The sequence below is a fragment of the Dendrobates tinctorius genome, unplaced genomic scaffold (assembly GCF_039654945.1).
Source record: "Dendrobates tinctorius isolate UK_male_01 unplaced genomic scaffold, ASM3965494v1 ptg000203l, whole genome shotgun sequence".
Classification (NCBI taxonomy): domain Eukaryota; kingdom Metazoa; phylum Chordata; class Amphibia; order Anura; family Dendrobatidae; genus Dendrobates; species Dendrobates tinctorius.
Window position 1 is genome coordinate 8,655,852 of NW_027361870.1, and position 23,360 is coordinate 8,679,211.

The window sequence follows — 23,360 nt, forward strand, 5'->3', positions numbered from 1 at the left end:
ATAAGGGCATATAGTGGCCTTCAGCATAATAATATGGTTTAGCTTTTCTGTTTTTGCTTTGTGCCAGCAAACAGCTGTGGATGTATATAGTATATATTCATGATGTAGTGGCACTACAGATCTGTATTCAAGAGGTTCAAAAAATGCAGCTTCTAATAACAGCTTAAAGGAAAGGAGTGTGTCATCAGAAAATGACCTATTGTGTAAATCGGGTATTTATGATAACCTAAAATGCCTTTATCTGATATTCCTTCCCATGCAAATCTTGTCTATGATGATAACGAGGCTGTTCAAAAGTCTTACTTACAGAACAGTTGCGATAGCGATCATGATCACACTGGGCGTTTTTGCTGTTTTTTTATGCTAATTTACTGCTGTTTTTCACAGTACCAGGAAAGCCTATGAAATTTCAGAAATCTCATTCACACACTTTTTTTTTTTTTTTTTTTGGCATCAGTATTTTGCGCTTTGCATGGTTTATTGGACCTAAAGCATGTCGCTTCTTTCAGTGTTTTTCACCTATTGAATTGAATGAAAAAAAACATGAAAAAAATGCACCAAAACTGCCACTAAAATGCACCAAAACCTGCTTTTTTTTTTTTTTTTTTTTTGCCACCGCTTCTTTCCTGTCAAGTACTTAGGTTTTGTTGCAGGAAGAACAAAAAACGCAGCAAAAACGCCCAGTGTGAATTTAGCCTTAGAAAGCAGGCAGAGGGAGCCCCCCTCTAGCCTCCATTTGTGGCCCCCACAGCATCATCTCAAGGGCCCGATCGCTGCCATCTAGCAAGTTTGTTAGATCGTGCATAGTGCGGGATCTAATGAACTTGTGTAGGGCTGACCCGTCTAATGCAGTGCTGGTGCATTGTAACGCATTAGAACTGCTATAATATTGCAGAAAGTGAAAGTCCCACACAGGAGTTTAGTAAAAAAAATATAAAATAAAAAATATTATAAATTTATTTATTTTTTTAAATCACAAAATATTAAATAAAATGTTTTGTACCCATAAATAAATATTTTTATGAAAACAAAAAAAGTACATATTTGGAATAAAACGAGCTTAAAAAGATGGATGTAAATCGAAATGGTAGTACTGAAAAGTCATCTTGTCCCGCTAAAAACAAACCAAGTCTTTGTAGACATGCATAAAAGTGCCATCGGCCACAGTTTTGTGCACCTCTGAAAAGAACATCTCTGTACAGAGGCCAGAGGGAGTCTAGAGTAACTCTGCTGCCTCATTATTGTGAATGGATCCCTCGGGGGTTTCATCTGAATCGCGTCAGTTGGAGCTTTAGATATACTGTAAACCCCCATGCTCAGCGCCTGATAAATGAGATCCAAAACGTTATGCAAAATGTTCCTAACAAAAGCTTCAAATCAATCCACAAAAAAAGGTTCCCACTCAGGTCATCTCTCAATGGCAATATAGGGGGCTTCCATGTTACTGGTAGAAGAACGCAAAATGGCTCTTCGCCCCCCAAAATAAATCCAGCGACTTCTGCGCTCCCAAATCCAAATCCCCCCCCCCCCCTTCTGAGCCCCAGTGTGTATTTAGTGCCCACGTTTGGCATTTCTGTAGAGATGAGAGCCTACCTAATTTATCGGTGTGTGTCTCCAGCAGTGTGAACTGGTCACTACTAGAGTTGAGCGACTTTGGTCGGATCGGGTTTCATGAAACAAAATTCATTTCAGATGAAACTGGTCCGACTAGGGCAAAAAAAAGTCGGAGTTTCTTCCGAAACCCGACCCCAATGCAAGTCAATGGGGAATAAAGGTCGGCATTGAGTGGATGACATTCAATTGACTTGCATTGGAGTCGGGTTTAGGACGAAACTCCGGACTTTTTTTTGCCCTAGTCGGACCAGTTTCATCTGAAACAAATTGTTTCATGAAGCCTTATCCGACCAAAGTCGCTCAACTCTCGTCACTACAATGGCAGTTTGCAATTTTCACTCGGCAACATCCACTGCTGCTTGTTTCTGGAAAACACCCATCGAGTCAAAATCGTCACTACACCTGTAGATAAATTCCCAAAAGTGGTATAATTTTTCCAAAATGGGGTCACTTGATGGGGGCTTCTGCTCTTCTAGCACTTAGGGGCTTTGGAGGGTATCTGGAGTCTGCAAACTATTTTAGGACAATCTGCACTCCAGGAGGCAAATAGGACTCTGACTTTCCCTAGTCTTGCCTTATGGCTAAGCAGTACTGTACAGCCACATACGGGGTATTTCTACATTCAGCAGAAATTGTGGGACAAATTTGGGTGACATTTTAACCCATTTCCCAGAGTGAGAATGTAACATTTTTTGTTAAAACAAAATTTTGGTGGTAAAAATGTATTTACTGTTTTTTTCGCTTTGTAAGACTCACTTTTTTTCCCCCCAAATTTGGGGGGGGAAATGGGTGCGTCTTACAATGCGAATATACCTTTTTTGTACTGCTGCTGCTGGTGTCCGGCGCTTGCCGCCGCCACGCTCTGTCCCCCGGTTCTGCCGGGTGGTGCTGTTGCCGCTCTCTGTCCCCCAGTGCTTTCCGCCATGCTCTGTCCCGTGCTACGTGGGGGGGCTCTGCCGTTCCATCCATGCTGAAACCTCATCTCCTGAGATTTCAGTGCCGTGATCTACATCTGCGCTTGCGTGGCGGCCATTTTCCCGGAAGCAATCCACCGCACAGGGCAGGTAAGCATGGATAGAACGGCAGAGCGCCGCGGCAGTAAGCATCAGGGGACAGAGCGGGCGGCAGCACTAGGTACAGAGTGCGGTGACAACACCCGGCAACACAGGGGACATAGCACAGCGGCAGCATCGGACACCCGCACATCAAAACACCCCCTCATCCTAGCAGCGGCAGCATCGGACACCCGCACATCAAAACACCCCCTCATCCTAGCAGCAGCGTTCCACTTTTTGGGTGAAAAATATAATTTTTTTCTTTAATTTCCACAGATCAACGTCATAAAATTCTGTGAAGCACCTGTGGGTTCAAGATGCTCATCATACATCTAGATAAATTCCCTGAGGGATCTAGTTTCCAAAATCGGGTCACTTACAAGAGGTTTCCACTCTTCAGGCACATCAGAGGCTCACCAAACGCGACATGGCGTCCGCTATAGATTCCATCCAATTTTGCATTCCAAAAATCAAATGACGCGCCTTCCCATCCAAGCACTTTTTTGCACTCAAGATAGTAGTTTTTCTCCACATATTGGGTGTCAGCGTATTCAGGAGCAATTGCACAACAAATTTTATGGTGCAATTTCTTCAGTTACTCTTATGAAAATGCAAAATTTGGGGCTAAAAAACATTTTTGTGGGGGGGGGGGGAAAGCACCTGGAAGTTCAAGGTGATCAGTACACATCTAGATAAGTTCTCTGAGGTATCAAGTTTCTAAAATGATGTCACTTGTGGGGTTTTCCATTGTTTAGGCACATCAGGGGTTCTCTAAACCTGACATGGCAACCACTTATTATTCCACAAAATTTAGTATTCAAAAAGTCAAATGGCGCTCCTTCCTTTCTAAGCCATGCTGTGGGGCATTGTGTGGGGTTTCCTCCACGTATGGGGGTATCTGTATGCTCCAGAGAAATTACACAACAAATAGTGGGGTCCATTTTTTCCTGTTTACTTTTGTGACCATAAAATAATTTTGGGTCTAAAGTAAAATTTTTGTGAAATGTTAAATGTTTATTTTTTTCCTTCTACATTTCAAAAATTCTTGTGAAGCTCCTAAAGGTTTAATAGACTTCTTGAATGTGGTTTTGAGCACCTTGAGTGGTGCAGTTTTTAGAATGGTGTCACTTTGGGTATTTTCTATTATAGAGACCACTCAAAGTCACTTCAAATGTGATGTGGTACCTTTAAAAAAAAAAAAAAATTGTTTTGTTGGAAAAAAAAGAGAAAATGCTGATCAACTATTAACCCTTATAGCTTCCTACCATAAACATAATGTTTCAAAAAATTGTGCTGATATAAGACATGTGGGAAATGTTGTTTATTAACTACTAGCTGAAGAGCCCGGCGCTGCCCGGGCATAGTAACTAACTGTGGTTAGTTATAGCAAATTATAATTATCCTCCGTCCCATAGGCCCGTGCCCATATACCCATCATACATATCCACGATCCCATAGTCGACTGCCCATATACCATCACACATCCTCCATCCCATAGTCCCATGCCCATATACCCATCACACATCCTCCATTCCATAGTCCCGTGCCCATATACCCATCATACATCCTCCATTCCATAGTCCCATGCCCATATACCCATCACACATCCTCCATCCCATAGTCCCATGCCCATATACCCATCATACATATTCGCCATCCCATAGTTGAGTGCCCATATACCCATCACACATCCTCCATCCCATAGTCCCATGCCCATATACCCGTCATACATATCCTCCATCTCATAGTCCAGTGCCCATATACCCATAACACATCCTTCACCCCATAGTCAACCATTATGACATCATAATGAGCGGCGGGGCTTGCAACCTATGATGACATCAGCGTCGCCATGGCAACCATTATGACATCATAACGAGGGGCGGGGCTTGATACACTTTTTCCCCATTATGTAGATAGGGGCAAAATTGTTTGGTGAATTGGAACGCGCGGGGTTAAAATTTCGCCTCACAACATAGCCTAGGACGCTCTCGGGGTCCAGACATGTGACTGTGCCAAATTTTGTGGCTGTAGCTGTGACGGTGCGGATGCCAATCCTGGACACACACACACACACACACACACACACACACACACACACCTATTTTAATCCACATCCTGACCTATATTTAAAAAAAAAAAAAAAAAAAGTGGGAAAAAAATTACAATTTTTTTTATTTTCCAGAAAGTTGTTCAGCAGTGTCACTATCATGACAGGTGGGATTACAATGAAAGGTGATATCTCTATATACAGTACAATAGGAAATGGTCACTTCTCTCTTCACAGTGACCTTTGCCTACATACTGTAAGTCAGCTTGTTGTCCATGTGGCTGCTGAAAAGTATGAGTCTAGTACAGGGTTCCCCAACTCCAGTCCTCAAGGCCCACCAACAGATCATGTTTTCAGGATTTCCTTAGTATTGCTCAGGTGATAATTGCTCCTGTGCAATACAAAGGAAATCCTGAAAACATGATCTGTTGGTGGGCCTTGAGGACTGGAGTTGGGGAACCCTGGTCTAGTATTAGACTTGGAGGCCAGTGTTAAAATCATATTTCTTGTAAAGAAGCACTCCTCCTCCCATCAGTTTTGATCCTCTTAATTTATTGCAATCATATCCTATAGCACTGTGTACTTTACAATTGCTCATTTTGCCCTTTTACACAGCCAATTTTTCTTTCCTGTGCTCTATGTACAAACAGGAAGTTTCTTTTCCCTTCGTTTCAGTCCCTTCTTTGCCTTCTGACCCAGCTGCCCTCCCTCATCCTCTTTCCCCTGCCACAGACTTTTGCAGTGACTCCTAACTTGCGCAGAAAAAATTGACCTCCTGTTTCTACATAGAGCATAGTGGGATTGAGCTAGTCCGTTTTTAATGTCATAGATGTAGTGGAAAAGGGAAGTATTAACTAGGTGGAAGGACAAAATGAGCAACTGTAAGTACACAGTGCTATATTATATGATGACTGCAATATATTAGGAAAATACAATCTTTGGGAAGAGTGTTTCATTAAATATGGAAAATTCAAATAAAAAAAAAATCTATAAAAATTGTAAAAAAATAAATTAAAATACATTAAAATGAAAACAAGATTTGTTCTTTCTGATTACGCATTCTCCTTACGAGAAACAGCCCCTGCTGCCTTTTGGCAGTTTCCATTTTGCTTGTTCTCAAAATATTTGTTTGGATGGGAAAAATTTTCTTAAAGTCCTGGAAGATCTTGGTTTTTGAGAGCTGGGATATAACTTTGTATAGAATTTGTTTTCTCATCTGTGGAAATGGTAGACTAATACCAATCAGTTCAATGCTGGAGTTACATCATGCATTGCCAAAAATCATTCTTTGCTCATGTGAAATCTTTGCTATGATGAAAGTTCTCTTGTTGCACTTCGCAGCTTTCTGCATTGCAGCATTTTTTAATTAACATTTTGTAGGGATATGTAATTAAAAGCTATGCAATTTTCCAAAGTGAAGGTGGAGTGGAACTTTACAGAATTTTCTCTGGATGCATCCAGTGTACGATTTTCATAAATCTGGAAGCTCCTTTTAATAGATGAGTTTTACTGGAAATGCCCTTCTAAGTAAAAAGGTGATTAATACAGGAAATACGGAAAGCACCTCTGTTGTGTATTGTGCAAACCTGGCAGTCACACACCTGAACACTAGCTCTATTTTATGGTTCTCAAATCCTGTTCCTCTTGTTCATTTTATATAGGTTGTGTACAGAAGAGAACCTCTTATTTGTAGAAATCTGCCAAACAATCCCAGTTGCACCCAAACCCCCCTGGCAATCAGCTGATATTGTAAGAACATTTCACCTGGCCACAAACTTCAGATTGTCTGGTCTTGTGAAATTCTAAAATCACTCCTGTCCCACATTCTATCAAGGTTCTCTGATGTCCGCGGAAAAAGCAGGCAGTCACATGAGCCAAGTATACGATTGACATGCTTCCAGCCACATTCCGACTAGACGTTCTGGACTTTTCTCAGTTTACTTGTATTGAATGAAGCCAATCACGTCTAATTGGCACGTGGTCACATGTTTGTAAATCACATACTTGCTGTAATATGACAACTCTGTTTCTGCAACAACATCAGAGGATCCGGAGAATGTGACGTGCGCTCTGAAAGGTTTCAGAAGACTGCAGTCAGCGTGACTATAGACTTTCACCACAAGATCAGTCAATCCCTTTAACTGCAACTGCGTAGAAAGTTCCTAAACACTGGGTTGCTGTTTTTTCGTAGGTTTAAAGATGGCCCCCTACTCCCAAATTCTGTTGCATCCATTTATCCCTAATAGATGAGGTTAGTTTTTTGAGAAGACCAATTTAATTCCTTTTATAGTTAAAAAGTATTATGGTACTTCACTCTACTTATCCGTGGTTGTTGGTGGCGGGTTTTTTGCTGGTGCTCCTTGAGGATGCTTTGGGGGCGCTGCTGTTAAAAAGAACCAGTTGAGTATGGTGTCTTAAAAGCAATGCTTTATGGGAAAAGTCCACAAATTAGTGGCAAAAAATAGTTATCTAGTAAAGTGAGCCTGACTGACCTGATGGTACACACTGCCAGAACCATGGGTTGCATGAATTAGACGCTGGCTCTGTCATTTTAGCTAGGTGCGTTTTACCACGAAACATGGCCATGACAAAACCTACTATTAAGAACTGCAAGTGCCTTTGTGGCTTGTGTGACTAGTCCAGGAGGCTTCTCCTGCCCGTAGTGCAGCCAACATGTATCAACTGTTGGGTTCCCTTTTATGTGCTACCTATTGGAGGCAATGTCCAACATGTTATTTAGCTTTGCATCACGACAGACAATTTTCTTTCCTCACAATGTAGGGATTCGACTTGCTTAGATGCAGCGGGAGACAAATATGCGACAGGTTCTTCCCAAAGTTCATGAGGTTTATTTGCATCATAAACCCACAAGGCAGCACATTACCAAAATAGCCTCTAGCTTAGGCCAAAGAACACAAATGTCCGTGGTTGGAGACTCGGACCGAGAGTCTCAGCACATGCTGGGAGGTGTAGTCCTTCCCATATACACTCTCTGTAGTGTCCCACCTGGACACATGGAAGTCTGTCCACACTCAGACAGACTCTCTCTCACACTCTCTCACATGTGCCAAACACCTCAATTACATAGCCCTGTAACCACACCCACAGGTGATCACATGGCTATGGCATCACTAAAGGTTGTATTGCACATACAGGCTTCCCTGACACAGTGTAACAGAAAGATCAGCAGTACCTCTGCTGATCAATACACCCTGGAGCCTGCATCCCAAGGCCACCCACCTTGAGACCCGTAATGGTCATTTAGGACCCTGCTCCTGTTACCACACTGAATGTGCCTGTACACCCGTCCTGGGACACGCACACAGCGCCCCCTAGCTGACATAGTGGTCACTACACCACAGCAAGTAGAACAAATTTGCGTCTTTTTTAAAGGGGTAACCGTATGTGAGAAATTCATGATCGAGGATGATCTGACTGCTAAGAACCCACCAATCCCAAGAACGGGGTTCCATTGCCATACACAGGCAATACTTTAGACCCATAAAAGTTAGAGGGGACTTTCCCGCAAACAAGAGTATACAGACAAGACAGCACGGGATCACAAATGATTATTTCTTTGAAGTAAAACATTGTTTGAAAACAGGCAGGAAAATGTTTTACCTCACAAAAAATAATAATTTGTGATCCCTGTCCTGTCTGTATACTCTTTTGCTTCCTCCCCTGCCAAGGAGCTGTGGTAGGATCAGACCATGTCCCTGTACAGTCAGACACATCCATTATACAGTACACAGCAGGGGCACATTTATAAGAGTATCTCAGCACAGGAACATTTTATTATTTAAACACATCCAATTGTGGAAGTTATTATTATTCCAAGATTTATTGCTTAAAGTTAACTTTTGCTTGTGGGAAAACCTTTTTAATGGGCGGGTGATAAAGTATGTGTGCATTACCACGCCATCCACGTGGGACTCTGGGACGCTCTTTCTCTAAAACAGTGGTGTGTTCCATCAGTCGACCTTCAACAGTCATTTATATGTGGATAGGGGATAAATGTTTTTCATGGAACCTCCCATTAAGATTGGAAACGTGCATGATTTTTTTTATCCAAAATTAGAAGTTAATCAAGAAGTGTATGTCGTTCCTCTACTCTGTAGACCTCCTCGAATTTATTAGTTAGTGCTAGTGCACTTTGCAAAGTGTCCAAAAGGATAATAGTGTTTAGACAAAGGACATGTATACAGTGGGGACAAAAAGTATATAGTCAGCCACCAGTTGTGCATGTTCTCCCACAAAAAGATGAGAGGCCTGTAACTGACATCATAGGTAGACCTCAACTATGAGAGTCAAAATGAGAAACCAAATCCAGAAAATCACCTTGTCTGATTTGGCAAGATTTATTTTGCAAATTATGGTGGAAAATAAGTGTTTGGTCACCTAAAAACATGCAAGATTTCTGGCTCTCACAGATCTGTAACATCTTCAAGAGGCTTCTCTGTCCTCCACTCATTACCTGTAGTAATGGCACCTGTTTGAACTTGTTATCAGTATAAAAGATACCTCTCCACAACCTCAAACAGCCACATTCCAGACTCCACTATTGTGAAAACCAAAGAGCTGTCGAAGGACACCAGACACAAAATTGTAACCCTGCACCAGGCTGGGAAAACTGAATCTGGAATAGGCAAGCAGCTTGGTGCGATGAAATCAACTGTGGGAGCAATAATAAGAAAATGGAAGTCCTACAAGATACTGATAATCTCCCTCAATCTGGGGATCCACATGAGATCTCACCCTGTGGGGTCAAAATGATCACAAGAACGGTGAGCAAAAATCCCTGAACCACACGAGGGGACCTAATGAATGACCTACCTAGAGCTGGGATCACCGTAACAAAGGCTACCATCAGTAACACACTACGCCGCCAGGGACTCAGATCCTGCAGTGCCAGCCATGTCCCCCTCCTTAAGCCAGTACATGTCTAGACCCGTCTGAAGTATGGTAGAGAGCATTTGGATTATCCAGAAGAGTATTGGGAGCATGTCATATGGTCTGATGAAACAAAAGTAGAACTGTTTGGTAGAAACAAAAGTGGTCATGTTTAGAGGAGACAGAATGCTGAGTTGCATCCAAAGAACACCATATCTGCTGTGAATCATGGGGGTGGCAGCATAATGCTTTGGGGCTGTCCATTTGCAGAGAAACCAGGACGACTGATCTGTGTACATAAAAGAATGAATGGGGCCATGTATCGTGAGATTTTGAGTGCAAACCTCCTTCCATCAGCAAGGGCATTGAAGATGAAACGTGGATGGGTTTTCAGCATGATAATGATCCCAAGCACACCGCCAGGGCAACGAAGGAGTGGCTTTGTAAGAAGCATATGAAGGTCCTGGAGTGGCCTAGCCAGTCTCCAGATCTCAACCCCATAGAAAACCTTTGGAGGGATTTGAAAGTCCGTGTTGCCCAGCGACAGGCCCAATACATCACTGCGCTAGAGGAGATCTGCATGGAGGAATGAGCCAACATACCAACAACAGTGTGTGCCAACCTTGTGAAGACTTACAGAAAACGTTTGACCTCTGTCATTGCCAACAAAGGATATATAACAAAATATTGAGATGGACTTTTGTTAATGACCAAATACTTATTTTCCACCATAATTTGCAAAATAATCTTGCCAAATCAGACAAGGTGATTTTCTGGATTTGCTTTCTCATTTTGACTCTCATAGTTGTGGTCTACCTATGATGTCAATTACAGGCCTCTCTCATCTTTTTAAGTGGGAGAACTTGCACAATTGGTGGCTGACTAAATACTTTTTTTTTTTTTTTTTTTCCCCCCCACTGTATCTGTGTGTGCTACAGATGGTGTGAATCGACTCAGAGGACTTGGTCCAACAGCCACTCCGCCAATCTATGGCCCGTGGACGGGAGCCCTACAATCTGCTGCCAGCATCTGCGACTCTTCTTTTGATTATCTGTCCTGACGTGACGTCACATGTGCATCATGACGCTAGCCTAGAAGAGTCGGGTTAGGAGGCCTTTTCGCAGGTCTCCCGTCCGTCGGCCACAGATTACTGGTGGGCTACCAGACTGGGTCCTGTGAATCGATTTGTACCATGTCTGATCTGTATATACATTATAATACTCATATTCTTTATTTTTCGTTATATAGTGCAGCATCTTCTGAGGATAATGAATACTTGCAATGCCTTAGCCGTAGGCGCCATGATCCCCTGATTGTAGACACACTGCCGCTCTGTGCTTTTGTCTTAAATGGAATTTGTTTTAATGTTTGTGTGCATAAATCCTTGTGGCAAAAGATGTCTTCTCTTTTCCTTGAGTTAATTAATCCTCTCCTTGCCACCAGGGAGTTTAGGATTTCATGAAATTGCTATTGAAACTCTTTAGCTGAAGGTGATATGGGATTTTGTGTGTAAATAATGCTGCATGATGTATCCCCCTAATTATGCATTTGTTTTGTTCAGTTGCCTGATGGGGTCACCGGGGACTCGGGTCGAGATCGCACGAAAATCTTCACCTATGACTTTTCCTACTTCTCAGCAGACTGTAAAAATTCCAGCTATGTGTCTCAAGAACGGGTAAGACGTTTTCTGATTCCGCCATTAATTCTCTATTTCTTTCTGGGCATTTCATTTTAATGAAGGACTGATGTGAAATGGAATTGGCAACTCGCAGTAATCTTCCTGTACGAGCTGCCGAGGCTGCTGCTTTATATTCAGCGATCACCCCTCTTATTTAGTAGCTGCTCGCAGAATGTGCTTATTGTTTGAAGGGGGACTTGGATTTTGCAGGAATTTTGGCAAGCTCGAGGCTTCAAGTTGATTGTTAATGCCTAAGAAACAAATTCAGAAATGGATTGAAATAACCTTTGTTTTCAGCTTGTTCCTTAGGTAAAGAATTCACTTATTTAGTAAAGGTTGCAATCTGGGTCATTTAATCTCTATGGGTTCTTTCCTTAGTTTTGTATACTATGGTTTTTGGAGATAACTGCACCTGTTTGCATATGAAGATGCTGCCAATTTTGGCGTAAAGTTTGCAATCGACTAAATTACTACCAGATGACATTTTTCAAGCTCTTCAAAGAGTTCTCGCTTGTTATTTCAGCTTTAAATGGCTCAAATGTAGATGGCACCAACGTATGGATCACCCACCATACTGTACTGCAAAACTAAGCCTAGAGCACGCTTGTGTGCTAATAGAGTATCTTCGGCGTGCTCAAAAACTATGCTCAAAACGCAGTGGCTGCCTGTCTCGCGGCTGTTTGACAGACTCAACCCATACGGGGTTTGCTTAAGAACTCGGCGACTCGAGCATAATTTTCGAGCACTACCTAGATACTCTATTAGCACGCTCGCTCGCTTGTCATTAGTTGTGACCGAAGTTCTGCTTAGTAGAACCACAGAGGGGATGGTGGAACATCAGAGGGGCATATGTAAAACAGACGCTAAAGGATAGATATCTGAGAAATGCCATTGGCCACAACAGCATTTTGGACAGTGTTTGTGACAATGACTGTAAGATGAAACCAGGAGTGGAGAGATTAAAAGGTTTTTATAGAAGCCCTCCTCCTCCTCCCATCAAAATTTTTATCCTCTTTAATATATTGCAGCCATCATTATATGGCATTGTGTACTTACAATTGCTCATTTTGCTTTTCTACCCAGCTAATTATTCTCTTTTCCATTAGGCCTATGAGATCACATGATTAAAAACTGAATACTTAAATCCTTCTAATCACTAAGTAGAAACAGGAGGTCAGTTTTCCCTGTATGAGTCATCACTGCAAAAATCGCTGGCAGAGGGAGGAGGGAGCAACTGGGTCAGGAGTAGAAAAAGGGTAATAATAAATAGAGGCAAGAGACTTCCTGTTTCTATACTGAGCAGAGAAAAGAGAAGAGTTAAGTGGGTAGAAAGGTGAAATGAGCAATTTAATATGATTGCAATATACAGTATATAAAAAAACTAAAACTAAAGACTTTGATGGGAGGGCTTCTCTAAATATACGTTGCTGATTATGCCATGGATTTTACTGAAATCCAGTTGAGCTCTGGATTTCCTTGGCTACTTCTGGCAGTCCCATAGGACCATGAAAGGAGTGGAGGCTGGGCATATGCATCTTTTCTTTATTCAAAATGGGGCTGAGCTCAGTTGCTTGTTTTCAAAGCCCTTTTTTCTTGTGTTCATTAGGGGTGTGAGCAGTAGGGTGACCGCAACAAATCGATGTCGGAATTTTGTCCGTCTGGACCCCACAAGACGATTCCCCTTTCCAGATATTGAGATAGCCAAAATTTGAGCTCGATCAAACGACGTTAACCCGTGCCGCTCGTCGCTCAAAGTTTGAAAAAATCCAAATTGAGGTTTTTTAAGATTTAGGTATTTTGCATAGTCTGTTAGACTATAAAGAATGTGACAACAACATTGCAGAAATAGCCCTGACCAAATTTTCGAACCATTTTTGGTATTTGAATGCAGAGTTGGTGGGATTATCGTTTTTTGATCCCACCATTACAGACAATGAAAAGTTGTTAATGGCTAATAAATTGCTCAGTAGCACAGATGAACCATCAGAGCACGCTAGGGTTGTAAAGCCAAAAGTTAGGAAAGAATAATTAAGAGGTAGGAAGTAACCGACTTTAACGACCTTCTGACAAAAGATGAAGAACAAAAGCAATATGTCCTGCAAGTTGTAAGCAAATGCCGAGCATTATATTCTGACGTTTCAAAAACTACTTTAACAAAAGCTCTAGAATAGATTAGATAACTATGTAAAATTATCAACTCATGTAGGTTAGCGTGCTCTGAAAGGGGAATCGTTTTGTGGGGTCCAGACGGACAAGATTCCAACATTTTTTCCCCCCCATATGAGATACGGTCACCCTAGTGAGCAGCAATCAGTAAATTATAACTTACTGTCTTGGTAATAACCCTCTAATGGTCCATTATAATGATAGAAGTCACAGGCAGAGCTGCAGACTTAGGAATCGCTCTGCCGGTGATTAATACGGTGGGTGGCTGGAAAACGGTTAACCATGTATGACTTCTATGGTCGGCTTTATAATGCTCTTGGGGGGAAAAAAGGGTCTTTGTTTCTAAGCAGAAAATCTAAAAAAAAAAAAAGTCCAGTGTTAGAAAACATGACTGCTTCTTCCAAAACATTTCCATATTTGCCCATGAGTAGAGTTTAGCCGCAGCTTGTAGTGAATGTGGATGCACCTCATTAGCGCATGCAGACTGTGGAGCAGTGTTTGGGAAGCCGCCATCTTTCTCTAATCCTGGTGAACTTCTTTAATGTGAAATGTGGTCAGACTGAGAGGGGGCAGGAATATGTTCATGTAACTAACTTACCAAAATTGTGTCTTTCAGGTTTTCAGAGATCTTGGCACAGATGTCCTGAAATCAGCATTTGAAGGCTATAATGCTTGTGTTTTTGCATATGGACAGACTGGTTCTGGAAAGTCCTATACAATGATGGGTAACCCGGTATGAACATTTTATTTTTGCTTATTCTTCCCTCCCTGTTAGCATTATTTTAAAGTTTGTTGAAAGAATACCAATCTTGGGTTATGTGCACTTGATGTCTTTCAGGTGGATTCCACCTGGAATCCACCCAAAACAAAGAAAATGCCACAAAACCGCAGAAAAAAAATTAACAGAACGCACAGTAATGTTAAAATTGTCCCCTAACACCAGAGATCCTTATGTTTCAAAATAGCAGACTCTTACTTTGAGATTTATTCATCACATTTTGTTCCCCTGTGGTTCCATTCAGAAATAAGTGGGCGAGCCAGTAGGACCACCTTTATAACCCACGTCTCCCTGTAATTTGCTGTGCGCAGCCACTCAGCGCGGCTTAACATCGGCAGAGCTAGTGCGAATGCGCAATCTGAGTTTAAAAAGGGATTTTCCCAAAATGTCACAACAGTCCAACAACTGGGACCCAATCCTGAGAATGGAGCTCTGCAGCCATGTCTTGAATAATGCATTCTCAGCCTCCTCTCCATTCATTGTCAGTGGGACTGTGGGAAACAGAGCGCTGTAAGCTGCATTCTCAGGGAGTCCTTTAGGCAACGAATGGAGCGGAAGTGGAGCATGCGCACCTCTGCACCGTTCCAGATGGGATCCTGCACATCTCGGGGTTCGGGAGCCCTGTTCTCAGGATTGCTGTGGGTTACAACTTTAAAACCCCCCTGTGATCAGCAAGTGATTCCCTATCTTACAGATAGGAGAAATGTTATGGAAAACCCCTTTGCCGGCCCTGTAGAATAACACCACTGCATAGGTGCAGTAATGCAAAACTCAGATGCTGTATAGTAAGTGAATGCGTATGCTTGAACCTCGTGGTAAGGATTACTACAGCAGGGCTTTGCACTGGTCGGATACGGGGTACTTGGGGCACAGATTTATTAGGAATGCTGTGACTTGACTTGCCGAATCATTAATTGACATTTATAGTTTTATCTTGGATACTTATCTTCACTGTGGTCACTTATATAAAGCTTCTGAAAAGATCTGATATGGTCACGTGTAGCGTACACTACCCACAAAGGGCGACATAGGTCTAGTGCTTCTCCTATAGTTTAAAGTACAAGCTATTAATAAACATGGAGCATTTTACTGGAGGGGGCTCCTGATTAAGATTGGTTTGCGAAACACCAGTCTTAGTAAATTCCCCCAGTGTATTAGTTTTGCCAAGAGTGTTAATGAGCTCATTATAGGGTAGTGTAGTAGCAGTGTAATATGGCGTTAGAATCTGGGGTTTCGAGGTAGGTGTGTGTGTGTGTGTGTGTGTGTTAATACTTTAATCTGTATGTTGTCATAAAAATTATCTGTCATTGCTTTGTATACTATTATTGCTGATTATGCGGTTATTTAATGTAATGCGTAAAGAGAATTTTAAGCTCTACTTTAAAAGCAACAGATCTCAGCATGTGTTTTTTGGCATTGAAGTAAATTGGAAACATCAAACCGTCCGTCTGTGTGCTTGCTGAATCTGATTAATGATATAAGAGAAAATTGATAGGACCCCTATTCGGCCAAGATAAACAAAATATTATAAGAAATGTCTGATGCTAGGTCGCACGGGGGTCTCTAAAGTGTGAGCAAGTTACATGATGTGAATGAATACATAAGTGTGTGCATGATATGACCGGAAAGGCTGTGCGCTGTTTTGCTCGGGAACCCGATGGAACACAGTCTGTGCTGCTCGCTCCTGCGTTATAACATGGAAATCTGATGGCACCATTCATTGTCTATGGCAGGGGTGGGGAACCTTTTTTCTGCCGAGGGCCATTCGGAATTTTATAATAGCGTTCGGGGGCTGCATAAAATTATTAATAATGATGATCGAGTATACTCGTTGCTCAGGTTTTCCCAAGCATGCTCAGGTGTCCTCTGAGTATTTTGGCATGCTCGGAGATTTAGTTTCTGTCGACGCATTTGCATGATTTGCAGCTGCTGGACAGGCTGAATACATGTTGGGATTCCTTAACAAACAAACATTCCTCACATGTATTCACGCTGTTCAGCAGCCATAAATCATGCAGCTGAGGCGACGAAAACTAAATCTCTCAGCACGCCAAAATACTCGGAGGACACCCGAGCATGCTCGGGAAAGCCATTAGGCAGCACAGGTCCCCAATAGGCAGCACATGTCTGACCTGGTGTTGGAGTGGTCCACACCGCGCACACAGCAGCACCGGTGACAAGGATGATGAAGATGGCAGGCCGGGGTGACTAAGAAGGCAGGACTCAGAACGCGCAGCTCACACTGGGTAGCGGCGCGCGGTTACTCGTCCTGGTTAGTATCAGTGCGCGGGGGCCGCTGGGGTCCGGCGGGGTGTGCTCAGTCCCCGTCAGTGCCTGCGGCTGCACATATCAGTGTGTGGTATCCAGCGGGTGGGGCTAGGAAGCAGAGCAAGAGTCCTCCTCTGCTCCTCTGGCTCTTGCATCAAGGTAGTACCCGATCGCGGCTGCGGGCTGGTTCAAAGGATATGGTGGGCCATATACGGCCCGCGGGCCAGACGTTCCCCACCCCTGGTCTATGGGATCTATTACGACTGATCTCTTAACTATCAAAGCTCTGGGAGTAACAGAAGCTGTGACCTCAGACCCATGATTACTGTGGATGTGACCACTGCGATCCCCGCCAAACCCAAAAATAGGGGTCCAATAGGGGACAGAACAACTATCTTTCAGTCCCATTAATGTGAATAGAGCAATAGTCACACCTGCTCACCACTGATCCATTTACAAGGGTTTTTTTTGTTGCCTCTGTCATATAGTTGAGGCCCCAGCAGTCTGCTTTCCATCAGTTATACGTTTCTAATCTACCGATATACTAGCAAACCCATCTGTTTCTTTATTAAACAGAAACAGGCACAATATTTAAACAATATGTAAAATTATTTTATTATTCCACAAGGAAAATATTAAAAATTATCACAAACAAAAAAAGAAAAAATTGTACAAGCCAAAATCACCTCTGTGGCGGGATAAGAGGAGGCTACAGACTACTTTAAATATGTGATTATGAGCATATAACAATAAACCGGTACTGGCCCTTTAATTAAGACCATGAGGGGTTAACAATTTATCAGCTCTTCAATAGAAGCATTAAAGCCCGGCAAGCCATAGCCAATACCAAAGATAAATGAAGTACTCTTAATGTATCTCCCCACTGCCAGGACACAGTAACCGCATAATAATCACCATGAAAACTCACATACTAAGTGTCTTGTGCCACGTCCCTCACCCCGACGCGCGTTTTGTCCTCTTCATCAGGGGGCGTATCAAGGAAGAGGAAGAGCGGGTTTTTAAATCATCTAAGTGCCAATGAAAATGCGCTGACTGCGATCACATGTGTGCATTTGAACAAGCCAAAATAATTGCGGCGCACAGCATCATATCACCGCTGCCTCATAAATGACCTATCATCTCCGGCTTATAAAATAGCATAATATAATTGCTCATCTCCTTATATAGGAGATGAGCAATTATATTATGCTATTTTATAATACATAAATGTTATTTTGTCACGTTATTTTATGTATAAATTAAGAATATAAATATTTTATGCACTTTTTGTAGGTAATAAGCACTTGTCACTTTATAATATGCAGTTTGGGAAATTGTATTGAGATGGCCACTATAGAGTGTGCAGCTTTGTTCTCCAGCGCCTGGACTCTGATATCCCCGGCAATTTAGAGTCAGCTGACACACAGGTTTGCCTGATACTATGGCAACCTGTGTGTTTGCGTCTCATTAGCCGGAGATGATAGGTCATTTATGAGGCAGCGGTGATATGATGCTGTGCGCCGCAATTATTTTGGCTTGTTCAAATGCACACATGTGATCGCAGTCAGCGCATTTTCATTGGCACTTAGATGATTTAAAAACCCGCTCTTCCTCTTCCTTGATACGCTCCTGATGAAGAGGACGAAACGCGCGTCGGGGTGAGGGACGTGGCACAAGACACTTAGTATGTGAGTTTTCATGGTGATTATTATGCGGTTACTGTGTCCTGGCAGTGGGGAGATACATTAAGAGTACTTCATTTATCTTTGATTGGTATTGGCTATGGCTTGCCGGGCTTTAATGCTTCTATTGAAGATCTGAGAAATTGTTAACCCCTCATGGTCTTAATTAAAGGGCCAGTACCAGTTTGTTATATACTCATAATCACATATTTAAAGTAGTCTGTAGCCTCTTCTTGTCCCGCCACAGAGGTGATTTTGGCTTGTACAATTTTTTCTTTTTTGTTTGTGATAATTTTTAATATTTTCCATGTGGAATAATAAAATAATTTTACATATTGTTTAAATATTGTGCCTGTTTCTGTTTAATAAATAAATATAAAACAGATGGGTTTGCTAATGATACTGTGGGAGGCGCATTGATATTTTTTGGATCCTTTGGTTGATTTTAATTCTACCGATATACTGTGGTAAATCCCTTAAGTGGGAAACTGCTCTAAATAGTAAAGGTGTATGCAAACGTACTGTATTAACAAGTAATTCCCATCATTAAAGGGATTCTGTCAGGAAGAATTCACCACCCAAACTTTTTATATGCACATGTAGCCGTTTCATCCATTACTGAAAAATCAGCGTTTGACTTGATGTGTTATTGAGTTTGTAGATCTGAAGCTTGTCACACCAGCTCTATTCTTTGTCCAGGGCCCCTTGCTAATACATGACTGACGGCCTCCTCTTTCAGGTAGTGAAAGAAGAGGAGGCGGCGCTTGGTGAGGTATAGAGCTGGAGTGACAGAAGCTTCAGAACTCCAGATAGGTCTTCAACACTTTTACATATCAATTCAAACACTGATTTCTCAGTAATGGAGGAACGGACCAGCTATGTAAAGTCATTGCTCGAGTTGTCTTTGAAAGAGCTACATGTTCATATAAATCGTTTGGAGTGTGAAATCCTGCAGACAGATTCTCCTTAAAAGCTATGCATCTCAAGAATAGGTGGTAATTTGCAAATAGGCGATGGTACGGCCTGTGGAACCCCGATGGATCGTGAGAACGGGGGCTGAGAAATCCGTGACTGAATGGAGGTGTGGCAGGGCGTGCACATCACCACTTTTTTCTCCTTGGGACTGCTGGATAAAGCCAAGTGTTCTACGTGACCATCTTTTGCAGTCCATTACAGAATGTCTGGGTGTGCATGCACGGCAGAATGAAGGTTTCACCTCACTCTAGGCTTCTTCTGGTGCATAAAGCCACCATCATACACCTTTGTGTATTTTCCCTTCCATCTTATAGTTTTTGGGAACTATAGCTCCCAAATAGAATCAGCAGTTGTGGTGAGAGTAACCAAACCTAACTACTTTTTTCCATGTAAAGGGAAAAGGAGAAGTAGGAAAAATGCATAGATTGGAAGTCCAGAGTGAGTTTATTTCTGCTCTGGGGCACGTTTTTTTTTTTTTTTTCTTGATAAATCAATGTAAAACATAAGAACAAAACATTCTGTTTAATACCATTATCCTTTTCTATCATTTTGAATTTAGGTAGATTCTAGAATATCTCATAATTGAGGAAAGGCATTTTCCTGCTTAGACTTGGTCTGTGTTGTACCATAATTATAACGCATAAACTTCTATAACACGGGTAATAAAATGTCTGTTTATCTCTGGACGATTGAGTAAAGCTTATGTTCACCTTTGAACGGCATGTACGTAGTCACATAATGATTGTAGTTCCCTCTCACCCGGACCCGTGTTATGTCACCGGCTAGTGTCTTCTCCGTTTTGACCTCTCAGCCCCAGGAGCCGCCTGCTTCATCAGTGCTTTCGGTGTAGCATTATTGGGGATGTACTTCTTGTACCTTACGGACCTGTTTAGTTATTTTGCAGCATTTTCTTTAATCCACTCTTATTCCAAACCTTTTTTTAAGACTCTCTGATTGTGGTCATTTTCATTTTGTTTTTCTCCATTGATTTTTTTTTTTTTTCTAAGTATATAAGATTCTGTTTTTCTAATGATTACCGAGCACCCAAGGTCTTGTGTAAAAGCAGAGAACACTAATGAATTCCTGGTCTTGCTTGGGATAAGCGAAGCATCATATAATTATTGGCTTGTCTGTAATTAGATATCAGAACAGTTGACTTGTGTAACCTGATCGGCCGCTTTCTTTTGCGGTCAAGTTGAAGATCCTGAATCCTGTAATGTTTTACATTTACAAGGATTGTCTTTTTAAGAGAGACTTTCCACACTGGCTAATAGAGCAGGGTCAGAAGTAATTGGGCCCTTTCTACTTGCCCTAATCTGGCATATACCAAAGCGACTACCCCTATAATATATTTACTAACGATGTTATGTCACCTATAGACCTTAACCAGTAGAGTGGGCGACAGCGTAGTCTACTGCAGGTCCCGACTGCCAATGCTAGCCCCTTAGTGAGCACCAATACGACTTACAACGGACCTGAGATATAGGAGAACAGCACCCCCGAAGGGTGAAATGCAGCAGCTGTCAGCGGTACACTATAGCTGACACTCTGCTGCATCAGTCTTGATCAGTGTTACTACCAATCATTGCCGTTAGCCTCTTAGATGCTGCTGTCAATAGTGACTACAGCATCTAGATGGTTAAGAGTGTGGGTGCTGTCTTTAACACCATGGGCACCCTGAGATCATGATTATGTATTCCTAATGGAACCTGTTCAGACGTTACCAACATTTAGGTGGTAAAAATAACACTTTTTCTTTCCTGTCATGCCACTTTGCATTGATTCCTGAAAAGCACCTGAAAGGTTAATAAACTACCTGACAGCTGTTTTGAATATATTGAGGGGTGCAGTTTTTAAAATATATTGAAACCCCAAACATCACCTGTCAGGGCGAGCCTCATCAAATGGTCCACCAGCCACTCCTGACCGACATTCATCCCTTCAAAAAAAATGTGTGTGCAATCAGTTAGCTGCTATTTAATCAGTCAGTCACTGACAGCAGCTTTTATGTGGTGCCCACTGACTCGACTCTGCATGCGACACATTCGTAGGGTGCCAGTGAGTGGCCATTTCAAGTAAGGTTCTGCTGAAAGTCCCATCTATACCATTTGCCTACTCCCATGGAGCCCAGCCTATGTTTGAACTTCATAGAAGATTGTGATTTTTACCTTATGCTGCAATACTAAAGCAAGCAAATATTATTTTGTTCAAAGCCCTCTAGGAGACCTACAAAAAATAAATAAAAAGTAATGTTTTTTTTCCAAAGTATTAAAGGCAACCTGTCGCTATAAACTTGCACGCCAAAATGCTCGGGAAAACCGAGCAACGAGTATACTCGCTCATCACTAATCGGGAGAAAATGAACTTCATTCCTCCTGGAAGCCTCTGGCTTTTTAGTCAGTCGTGCATGCAGCAGTCGCCGCTCACTATTGTGTGGTCCCGGCTACAAACGCGCCCTGGCGCTTGGATTGACAGTTCACTCTCTGAACATATGCGTTGCAGCACTAGCTGTCAATCGGTATGGGGATGTGCTTGCATTGGCGGCATACTGTGACTGTAGCGCTCCATGCAAGCCTTTATGACAGAAAGTTGGCGTACTCGGGAGGAATAAATGTAATTTTCTCCTGGTAGCCACCCTTTCAGTAAGGCAGCCGGACAGCTTTGGAACACTATTTACCTGCAGATTAACCTAATATCTGCAGCAAGATACTGTTTTAGGAAATGCCAGATTAAAGAAAAACATAAAAACACAAGACATAAGTTTGTCACCTTCTTCTCTCAAGTTATAAGTTTAAATAAATGTAAAAAGTTTTAATCTATGAAAATATAACATTAATTAACCTAAAGAATAAATGTCTTAAAGGGTGGAAAAAAAAGCCCTAATTGCCGTTCTGTAGTCAACAATTCTCCCTCCAAAGATGCTATGAACATTGAGCAAAGCGTGATATGTGCTCCAAATGTTACCAGTAGATACGACCGCTCGCAATGCAAAAAAACACCGATCCATTGATGGGAAAATATAAAATGTATGCAATTTAAGAAAATGGCTACTCAAACCACTTATTTGTAGAGATAAAAAATGAATAAAACGCTCTGATTTAGTTTTATTCTTTTTAATATTAAAGGGAAAAATACCTGTATGGATGTGAAAGTGAAATCAATAACGGTGACAATTTTTAACTCATTGTCACTTTTTTCTTTTTTTTTTTTTCTTCTCTCCCCGATCTAAATACATAGGAAAATGTAAAAATTCTATTCCTCCTGCAAAAAAGATGCTCTCATACCATTATTTCGACAGAAAAATAAAGTGATATGGCTTTTGTAAGAATGGGGGTTGGGAATGAAAAGTTAAAAAATGTTATTGCGTATGAGGGTCTTTAGGAATGCAATGACATGAAAGTTTTTTTTTTTTTCCTATTGGGGTACGTGCACACACTTTTTTATTTATTTTTTTTTTTCAAAGCATCTGATTCCCATCTTAAAAAGATACAGCTACTGCCTTTCAGGGCTTATCTACAGCATTCTATATAAGAATAAAATAAAAATTAATAAATTAAAATAAAAAAAAGTTTTTATTATACTCACCCAGGTTGGCGGTCCGGTCTGTTGGGTGTCGCCGGTCCTGTGCCTCCCATCTTCTTGCGATGCCGCCTTCCTGCTTGGTTCATTGCTCCCCAGCATCGCACTCCTGCCCAGGCATACTTATCTGCCCTGTTGAGGGCATGGGGAAAAGTCAGATTGGGGACTTATCTACAGCATTATAGAATGCTGTAGATAAGCCCTGAAAGGCAGCGGCCGCAGCTTATATCGGCCAGAAGTGTTGACAGATTCACTTTAATGTGGTAAGACTTGTACATGATAACTCTGAGATCCACAAAATGTCAGTACCCATAATGCTGCTTCTTACACAGGGGGATTCTGGCCTAATACCCCGGATTTGTGAAGGACTGTTCAGTAGGATTGCTGACGTTACCAGGAAGGGGGATGCCTCTTTTCGTACAGAAGTGAGGTAGGTATATAATGTTAAGAGTAAAGTCACCACATTTGGAAGAAGTAAATTTACTGTATCTTTATTGTGAATTGTGTTTGTTTTAAAGGGGTTGAACACTTTGCACAGCCCTTCCATTAAGTGACCCCCTGTCCATAACGGATATATAATGGCAGTGTGACCCTCGTGACATGTTTCCTTTTTAAATTGTAAATT

At 41.8% G+C, this 23,360-nt stretch overlaps 1 protein-coding gene across 7 annotated transcripts in view; it reads left to right on the plus strand.

The window, feature by feature from the left end:
* KIF16B (kinesin family member 16B) overlaps positions 1-23,360 on the plus strand; it is a 538,624-nt gene that overhangs the window by 28,391 nt on the left and 486,873 nt on the right. For all 7 annotated transcript variants that reach the window (XM_073553802.1, XM_073553803.1, XM_073553806.1 and 4 more), the window contains exons 3-5: positions 11,171-11,284; positions 14,070-14,186; positions 23,068-23,165. In XM_073553802.1, the coding sequence (XP_073409903.1) occupies positions 11,171-11,284; positions 14,070-14,186; positions 23,068-23,165 (329 nt within the window). The remainder of the gene's footprint in view (positions 1-11,170; positions 11,285-14,069; positions 14,187-23,067; positions 23,166-23,360) is intronic.